This window comes from Lolium rigidum, chromosome 3 (genome assembly GCF_022539505.1).
Source record: "Lolium rigidum isolate FL_2022 chromosome 3, APGP_CSIRO_Lrig_0.1, whole genome shotgun sequence".
Taxonomy (NCBI): domain Eukaryota; kingdom Viridiplantae; phylum Streptophyta; class Magnoliopsida; order Poales; family Poaceae; genus Lolium; species Lolium rigidum.
In genome coordinates, this window is record NC_061510.1 from 298,139,880 (window position 1) to 298,149,887 (window position 10,008).

The window sequence follows — 10,008 nt, forward strand, 5'->3', positions numbered from 1 at the left end:
TCATCACACACAGTCCACGCCAAAGAAAGAGCAGGCTACTGATCCAAGCAATTGGAAACAAAAATCTCATCCCTGATGGCGACACCACAGCTGCAATGAAGATTGATTCTGAACGCATCAAGTTATAGAGAGAAAGACGCTTTCCCATCTTTTTAACCTCAAATGAAGGGGCCCCCGGAAAGAGATCCAGTGGAGATGGGTGGGCGTGTAGCTCAAAGGATTAGAACACATGGCTACGAACCACGGTGTCCGGAGTTCGAATCCCTCCTCGCCCACAGCTTTCCAAAGGGGGAAGGGCCTTTACTTTCCCCCCTGAGGAAATCATGATCAGGATAGCGAACGTAAAGCTATTGAACTTAGGCAGATTTACAATTCACTCACTAGATAAATACATCAACGGTGTTGACCAATCACATGAAAGTTCACGATTGTATAAATCATCACATACAGCCCTCGCCAAAGCGCAAGCAAGCTACTGATCCAAGCAATTGGAATAAAAGGTACAGTAACAAATCAGCAGCCACGGTTCTACTACATGCTAAACAGCACTTTCATTTGCTTACAGGTGTCTTCCTGAGCCACAATAGCTTCAACAACATACAACAACACAAAATGGCATCCCCAACTATTTTGGGGATGGCCAGCATTTAGGAGCACCAGCCTTTTGATGGTCGGCTTCTCCAATAAAGCGACTTTATTCACAAGCCAACTTGGTGTCGAAGCTGCTCAGGGAGAGGGCAAAGGCCTGGAAGGCCGAGAGCGGGTAGCGGAAGTCCATGGTGAACATATCCTTCGCAACCTTGCCAAACTGCAGTATCAACTTATCGTGCTCCGGTGGAGGTGTTGGAGCAGGGTGTGGCGGAGTTGGGGATCCAGCAGCAGGTGGTGCGGCAGCAGTGAGCTGGAAGTTCTTCACAGAAGCGACAGTCACCCGGCCGCGGAAGTTGAGGCACCAGCACTGCAGCTGCTCATGCCATCTTGGAGCCTTATTGTGGAGGATCAAAGGCTTGTCCATGCTCTCATCATCGTCACTCAATGTCTGCCCTCTGATCCCTGAGCCAACTCCACTTAAGATGTCAGAGAACCGGGCACTGCTGAAACGCACAGAATGCTCCGCAATGGACGATTTTGAGATCGACATGCCACTGAAAGATTCGTCTAGGGAGCGGGAATGTGTGAGGTCCGGTTGGCAAGGGACACTTCCACCAGCCTCAATGGATGAGGCAGGGATGGACTGCATTACACAGTGCATCCGCCTAGGACCTCGGGTTCCCAAAACATTCAGCTCATAGGAGACCTGGGCTATGCTGTATGTGCTGCAAGGAACCTTCGCCGACCCCTTCTTGGAGTAGAATCTGCGGCTTGCTTTCCCTGACTGTGAAACACCACTTGCATTGTATGGAGGCTGGGTGTCATACATTACAAACTTGGTGCCAAGGAAATTTGACCTACAAAATGGTATAGCAAGAACCCAACATATGTCAGATTATAATGCAGTAAGTTTTGAAATAACGCTATAGTTTCTTCAAGTTTGTACCTCATTTTTCCAATGTATGTGTTACTAGACCTAGATATATTGTCAGCATTCATAGAAATTATATATTCTGTACATGTTGCATGGACGATCCTTTTTGCTGATAGAAGGAATTTGCCATTTTCTACAAGCACAGCTGTAGAAAAGAAAAATTAGAACATGCTAAGATAATAATATGGTAAAGAAATAAATGTAGACACGCGAGAAATAAATATATTTGCATTTGCAGAATATGGAGACCAATAGTCTGACAGATAAACACCAGTCTGATGCAAATAATTCAGGACAAAGAAAGGGGTCCTAAAAGATGGACTAGTCAGTCGTGACAATAGAAAACTCTAGCAAATCAATAAAAGCTTCACAGGAGTACAACAGACACAACTTGCAGCAATGTAATCGTATGGTGTATATATACAGTGGCCTTCGTATGTGCATAGCCATCCCAGCTTGTTATGTACAGTCCTACAGATATAATTACTAGCTCAATAAATGAGCCTTACTACAGATTAACATATTAGATTTTCTCAACTTGTCAAATGAAATTGCTCTGTGCCCTGCCATTGGCTTTGCCACAGCTCTTGGGTGAGCTTTGCCTCGGGAAGAACAGGGACCTGTTTGTGGGGGAGCAGCACTATGGCCGGATAAGATTTGAATTTATATTTTGAAGTCTGTTGACAAGGAGTACCACTACTGGAGTCTCTGGCTCTCTGCACGAGCATATAGATTTTAACAAAAAAAAGGACATCTATTGGAGTCTTTTCACACCACGGACATGTGCAATTTTCGCCAAAATTTGGGGACAACATCTATCGGAGTCTCCGCATGGGTATACAGGTTTTTTACAAACATTTTAAGATGATCCCACGTGTACGCAGAGGGAAGGTGGTGGAAAGACCACAGATGTAGATATTTGATATCGTAAACATACCATATGGAACTGGTAAAATGGTTCTAACAAAAAATGAAGAGACATTCCAGACCCCTAGTAAACATTACTCATTTTCAGAAATCAAAAGAAACGATTGATTCTGGGGGGGGGGGGACCATATGGAACTGGTAAAAAAAATGTTCTAACAAAAAATGAAGAGACATTCCAGACCCCTAGTAAACATTACTCATTTTCAGAAATCAAAAGAATCCATTGATTGTGGGGGAGGGGGCAGGGGAGGATGGGGTTAAGAACTAGTATCAAGGAAACTCTGATTCGTATAAGAAACTAAGAATGAAGGATATTGCTACGTGGCGGTGCCGCATAACCGTGAACCCGCTGATACCACTGTGTCCCAAGCGAGCCGCGCACAAAAGGTCGCATGAAAGCCGCGAAACGCGCTGCCCTCACGTTGTGGTTTCGATATCAGCCAGCACCTTTTCTTCCTAGCGACATGCAGTGGCAGTCACAGCTATCCCTTGCTGAATAAAATATGAGAACATTACCGAGGATGAGCTGCAATAGAATTATAAGAGTACTCCATGTAGTATCTGTTCATAATTTTCATTTCCTTTGACATTTTGCATGGCCATTTACTACATGTCTACAAAAAAATGGAACGATGTCAAAAAACACACTCTCTCTCATCGGCATAATTGCCTGATCAATTCGACATAGTCGCCAGATTTACTAGCAAGATTAGTTTAGACCGCGTGGCAGGTTCAGTTGTTCAGATTGCCATATTATTAAGTTCATCACTGCCTTATTAATTAGGCCTGATTGCCAGATTTAACTGTTAATAATGATCATATTAACTAGGTTTTGTAGTTACCAGATTAATTGAGCATAATTTCAGGCTGACAACACGGCATTGCCAGATTAATTAACCCCATAAGGAAGGGCAACGCATTAATGAATCTCATCAGCTGTCATCACGCCGTCGAGCCCTTCTTCCTCTCTCCGAGTAAACCACCGCAATGTCCAGGACCCGTCATAGCAATTCCTCGATGTACTCGTCGGCACGCACCTCCTCACACCCTGCTCAGCGGCAACCTCCCCTGCATAATCGATGTGCTCTCACGGTGACGGCCTACCCCACAGCTGCGTACTCGTCAGCACGCGCCCCCACTGCCTGCTCGGCGGCGACCTCCACCGCTGGTGCGTGTGCCGCCGGTGCGTGCTCGAGAGGCGGCGGCCTCCACCGCTGGTGCCTCCTCGCGTGGCGGCAGCCTCCGCCGATGGTGCTTTTTCGCGCGACAGCGGCCTCCAACGCTGCGGTGTACACGGCGACCTCGCTGCTCGGTGGCGGTTTCCTCCTCACTTCCATCTCCGGCGCAGCGCTGTTGCAGTGGTGACTTTAGAGAGAGGGGGATTGTGTGGTCAGGACAGTAAGGATAAGATGAACCGGTTGCAGGTGGGGTTGCACGACGTGCTCTGTAGGGACACGATGCCGTTTCACGAATCGGGATGAACTGCCGCACAAAGGACCAAACCATGCGGCGCTTCTCCTTATATTTTCCCAAGAATGAAATATTAATGTTACTGGGTAAAATATGTACTTCTGCACACAAGCCTGCCAAGCTAGAGGCAACCAGGTAGACGATGAGAAAACAACTTCCTTTGGGATCCAATAAGACATACACACAACTGCATACACATGTTAGCTAAACACTATGACACACTTACACCTCCAATACCTATGCAAGGACTATATATATGCATATTTGTTGATTTGCGTTACTTACATAAGCATAACATCAGGACAATATTTTGCATTTTTACGAAACCATAAGCTTGAAGCACGCACAACTGCATATCAGTTTTCTTAATTGTATGTACATACAATACAACATAGAGCATATGAGAGTACAACAAAACATACCTGAGGTAAGACTGAGGTACAGGTAGTAGATTTGGGTAGATCTATCCCTCTTAATAAAGCACTGCATAATTCCATTCCGAGGGCCAGGCTGCACAAGGATGAAACAGCATGCTTTTATTAGGACCCAGCAGAAAGCTGAATACACTGTGCACTCCAAACATTAGTCATAGGTTTTTCATTAACATTAAAGAATTGATATTGCCAGTGAAGGATAACATGATAGATAGCGATCACATAACTTTATCAATACCTGCTTGAGGGAATCAAGAAAAGTGATCTTTCCACAAAACTCTGGTTTTTGTACAATATCTTTACACATCTCTCTCCATGTTCTGCAGACGCCTGCACAAGCAACAACATTCTTCCTACAAGGCCATGTAGCCTCACTAGTCTCCAACCTCTCAATCACATCTCGAAGCAATTCAGGAGGCAAGTTAGCCCAGCAGCTGCTCTGGACTACAGGAACTGGAACTGGGTCATGCAATTCATGGACAGCACCATGAGATTTACCTCCGCGATGGCCCAGAAGCCTGTTCTCAAATCCTCTCCGAGATAAGCTCCCAAATCCATCCCTTACATCGCGGACAATACTACGGAATGACATCTACCCCAAATTCCAAGATATCAAGAGCACTGGTGTGTAACACAAGCGATCTCCAACTGGCGAACACTACCATTCCAATTAACAGTAGCCAACTCAAACTCTCTTAACCATTAATGAAAGAACCTGCATCACAAAAATAGTAAGTAACCAATTAGGTTTGCATCAGGAACTGGAGCTTACTGTAATTTAAGTTAGTATTCAGACAATTGAGTGACAAAGGATATACTCCCTCCATCCAATATGTAAGGCATGTAAGAAAGTTTTGCACGAAAATTAGCGCAAGGTAATTTAGACTCTTTTGCCCCTGCGTAGTGTGATTGCCTACAGAATCTGATACACTAAGCCATAATGAGAAGCGTAACTAGCGGGATGTGCATGCTGTTGTTTCCATCTCCGTTTGTCTCTTGATTGCAGGCTTGCAGCTGATTCCTTCCTACTAGCGCGAACGTAAAACTATTTTTTTGCGTAGCATCACCTTTCACTTGGAAACCGATCGCTTGTTTAAGAAACCGATCGTTGGCAGCTGCATGCAGGAAGCACAATTTCTGGAGAAGACGGTAGCGCTGCATGCTCGGGAGGGTAGAAATGGAACAATGAGCCAAAATCTGCTAATACGCCTTACATTTTGGGAAAAATAGAGGAGGCTTACACGCCTTACATATTGGGATGGAGGGAGTATATTATATTACATTAACTCTGCTAATCAACAACCAATCATACTTCAGTCAATTGAGTGGGAAATGAAATATCATTTTTTAGAATAAACAGTTTGGTTTACCACTTTTGACTTTAAACATATAGGAGTATTACGAAAAGCGGGAAAAGTAAGCCAATGCCAAACCTAGCATACTATCACATCTATTTATCCCGCCCACATACCCGCAGAAAATATCTTCGGAAAGACTTACAGGACATTGCCACTTAGAAAGAAAGACTATTAGCTTCCAAATCACTCGCTTGAGTATCAAACGAATAGATAACTCGAGCACCACAATTTTTCAACAGCCCACACCGTCCGGGCAAATTCCGCAGGTTGAAGTAGCCATAACTAGAGAGTAAAGATTTACTTTCCCACCGGTATGAGCATCCCAGCACCTCAATTTACTAACTAGAGCAGCCTAAAATAAATTACTACACATATTATGGGCAGAACCCCATTCACAGGCACTAAACAAGTATACGTATGACGTACTACAACAATAGCAGGCAGAACAAATGTAACAAAAAAAGTATAGAATCAATCATAGTACATGATACTCTGAGGACGAATTAAGATCTTAAAGAATAACACATCACGTGTACTACGTTGGCACCAAGACATAGAAAAAGAAAGATAAAATCCCTATATTTCACCGAGTTAGTTGTGGAACCACCACGGAAAAAGCTAGCATTCCTTGTCTCGAATTAGGTCAAGAAACCAGCTAGAGACGCCTCATCTCCACCAAATTAAGCTAAGCAGCTAACTGAAAAATCCCTCCTCCGAATCGAGATCGGCTAAAGCACGCTACCTCCTACCGAAACAGGTAAAAGAAATCCTCATCCCGGTCTCTCCAAAACCGGATGCGCGACAGCGCCGAACCCCAAAGAAGCCCGCACCAACCCACCTAAGCACAAATCGGGAGGAGGCCGCCGGCACGGATCCGGGGGACACGCACCTCGAAGCGGAGCTGCAGCGCTGCCCCGTCGCGGGAGGGCTCTGGGTCCGGCGAAAAGGAGGGGGAGAGGAGAGGGGGTGTACAGGCGGAGGGCGGCGAAGGAAGGAACAAGTTGTGGTGCTGGTGGCTGGGGCTGCTCTACTTTGGTTGGCCTCTTGCTTTGTTCCGTTACTCATGCTCAGAGCAGTGCAGAGCTGTCTCTGTTTTCAGTTTTCACTCACAGAAAGGTACTGAGTAAGTGCTAACTCGTCGCATCTGGGCAGCGTGCCGCGCATGTCTGAAAATAGCAGAGCATCTCCAACGGGGCGACGTATTTTGGGCAGGCGGTTTGCGTGGAGCAGCAGATAAGAAATTGGTCGTTTTTTGACCGCTCGTCCGTTTACATCTGGGGTGTCTCCAGTTGAGCGACGTATTTGCACGTCTGCATAAATTGGGATGTTTTAAACAACAAAATAACCAAGTTCAAAATAGTCTCAGTTACTACATCCAAATTCTTAAAAGTCTACATGAAAATAAGATGATATTGACCCCTTCATGGCTAGCCAATGTCCACTGATGCTCAATCAGATCCGTCTGTAGACGTCTGGACGCGTTCTCGTCAGTGACATCAGCATTCATATGCAGATACTGCTGCCAGGATGATGCTCCAGGGATTGGCGCAACCAGCTCACCTTGAAAATCTCATTAATGCTCACTGCGGTCATAAGGACGCTCGTTCTCAACGATCATGTTGTGCATGATCACTCAACAGGTCATCGTCTCATGCATGGGCTTCAGCAACCATGTTCTTGCCAGGTGACGGACAATTGCCCACCGAGTTTGAAGCACATCAAATCCCCGCTCCACATCTTTCCTGCAGGGCTCTTGAATCTTAGCAAACATCTTCGCCTTTTTCGAGTTTGGATTACGGACAGTCTTCACCAGTATGGCCCAGTTATGGTAGATGCCATCAGCAAGATAATATGACTTGTCATATTCATTTACATTAATCTCGTAGCTCACCCGGGGAGCTTTGCCTTGCATAAGCATGTTGAAAACCGGTGATCGGTGCAACACATTGATGTCATTGTTGGACCGGCCATGCCAAAAAAAATGAATGACAAATTCATAAATCTTGAGATATCACTGCTTCAAGAATGATAGTGCATCTCTCCGCATGGCCGTTGTACTAACCCTGCCATCCAAATGGACAGTTCTTCCACTTCTAGTGCATGCAATATATGTTGTCAATCATTCTTGGGAACCCTCGAGACTCGTTGATAGACAACAGTCACCTTGTATCCTCAACTGTTGGCTCCCTATAGTAATATTCTCCTAACACGGCAATCACAGCTCGGCAAAACCGGTACATGGACTCAAGGCCGGTGCTCTCACCCATTCGAAGATACTCATCGAATATATCATCAGCCATTTGACCCACAAGTATAGGGGGTGTATCGTACTATTTTCGATAAATAAGAGTGTCGAACCCAACGAGGAGCAGAAGGTGTTGATGAGCAGTTTCAATGAAGGATTCTCTGTAAACACAAGCAAACGGGTTTTCAAGGGTATTTGATATTGCAAATAAATAAAATGCGAGTAAATAAAAGGCGGCAATAATAATTGCAGCAAGTGGCCCAATCCTTTTTAGCACAAAGGACAAGCCGGTTGCTCTACTTATATCGACCAAACGTTCCTGAGGACACACGGGAGGTTTTATGCCAAGTTATTTCGCGTCGCATCCGTGAATAATCTCTATTGGTATGGTAAGTGTTGTGTGGGTGAACCTATGCTAATGCACTACCCTTACTAGAATAATACATACTTGTGATTACATCCCTTGCAAGCATCCGCAACTACAAGAAGGTAATTAAGATAAAATCTAACCACAACCTTAAACTCTAAGATCCTATGCTCCCTCATGCAATGGTTTCCTAACAGGGGTTCAGGTTTCTGTTGCTCCGGCAACCCCGCAATTAGTAGCCAAATACACGATGCATTCCCCTAGGTCCATAAAGGCGAAGTACCATGTAGTCGACGTTCACATGATACCACTAGAAGAATAACACAACAACTTAAATATCATATCAATACATATTACTCACATAGCTCCACTACTAACACAAGACTTCTCTCATGTCCTCAAGAACTAAACGAACTACTCACGGGACAACATATGGAACATGATCAGTGGGTATATAATGATGAATAACAATCTGGACATAAAACTTAATCCGATGGTTTCACTCAATAGCATAAAATACAACAAGTAATCAATATCGGGAGAGTTTCCCCTTCGAAATATGCGAGGTACAACTCAAATAGTTACAGCGGGACGAGGTGGAGACGGCGGTGATGATGGTGCTGATGGTGGAGATGATGAGGATGATGATCACGATGAAGTCCAGCTCGATGGCGGTGGCGACGATTTCCCCCTTCGGGAGGGAATTTCCCCCGGCAGATTCCTATCTGTCGGAGAGCTTTTCCCTCTCTGGAGTTTTCCACCTCGTAGCGGCGGCGGAATATTTCTGCGAGCTCTCCCTGTAGGGATTCGTTGCATAGAAACAAAAAAATTCCTACCGCGAGAACGCAATCCAAGCCAATATGCAATCTAGAAGACGGGAGCAACGAGGAGATGATCGAGACTCACCCTTGAAGGTGCGGCCAGCTTGGTGGCTTGTGGTGGCCGGCCCCCTCCCCTATGCCCCTCATTATATAGGTGGATCCCCAAGTGTTGGACTACAAGTCTTCGAATAAGACCCCAACACAAGAACCTTCCATGTAGTAGGGAAACCTACCCAAGGTGGGACTCCCACCCAAGTGGGATTCCCACCCTTCCATGAAGGGGGGTGGCCGGCCCCTTGGTGGAGTCCACCTTGGACTCCCCTTCTAGGGTTGGTCGGCCATGGGGAGGTGGAGTCCCTCGGGGACTCCTCCTTCCTTAGTGATTCCTTCCGGACTTTTCTAGAACCTTCTAGAACCTTCCGTAAAATCACCGGATCATTTTCAAACTTATAAAATGACTTCCTATATATGAATCTTATTCTCCGGACCATTCCGGAACTCCTCGTGATGTCCGGGATCCCATCCGAGACTTTGAACAATACTTCGAACTCCATTCCATATTTCAAGTTCTACTATTACAACATCAAACCTTAAGTGTGTCACCCTACGGTTCGTGAACTATGTGGACATGGGTGAGAACTCTCTCCGACCAATAACCAATAGCGGGATCTGGAGATCCATAATGGCTTCCACATATTCAACGATGACTTAGTGATCGAATGAACCATTCACATACGATACCAATTCCCTTTGTCACGCGATATTTTACTTGTCCGAGGTTTGATCATCGGTATCACTCTATACCTTATTCAACCTCGTCTCCTGACAAGTACTCTTTACTCGTACCGTGGTATGTGGTCT

General features: G+C 45.4%; 1 protein-coding gene across 2 annotated transcripts; it reads right to left on the minus strand.

Annotated features, from left to right (window-relative positions):
• Window positions 1-342: 342 nt before the first annotated feature.
• LOC124703600 (tubby-like F-box protein 13) lies at window positions 343-6,747 on the minus strand. Of its 2 annotated transcripts, none has more exons than XM_047235822.1 (5): window positions 6,604-6,747; window positions 4,595-5,071; window positions 4,345-4,432; window positions 1,538-1,670; window positions 343-1,448 (listed from the first exon to the last, which is right to left on the minus strand). In XM_047235822.1, the coding sequence occupies exons 2-5, from the start codon at window positions 4,946-4,948 to the stop codon at window positions 695-697; spliced, it is 1,329 nt and encodes a 442-aa protein (XP_047091778.1). In that variant the 5' UTR covers window positions 4,949-5,071; window positions 6,604-6,747; the 3' UTR covers window positions 343-694. The 2 variants fall into 2 exon arrangements, with proteins under 2 accessions (XP_047091778.1, XP_047091779.1); XM_047235823.1 differs by having other exon boundaries at window positions 6,553-6,747.
• Between the last annotated feature and the right edge of the window lie 3,261 nt (window positions 6,748-10,008).

Excerpts from the sequence above, each read along its gene's own strand:
- LOC124703600 (XM_047235822.1), bottom strand. The coding sequence starts at position 4,948 with ATGTCATTCCGTAGTATTGTCCGCGATGTAAGGGATGGATTTGGGAGC. Across the intron at positions 4,433-4,594 it reads TTCTTGATTCCCTCAAGCAG|CCTGGCCCTCGGAATGGAAT; the intron begins GTATTGATAAAG and ends ATCCTTGTGCAG. Across the intron at positions 1,671-4,344 it reads GTACCTCAGTCTTACCTCAG|CTGTGCTTGTAGAAAATGGC; the intron begins GTATGTTTTGTT and ends TCTTTTCTACAG.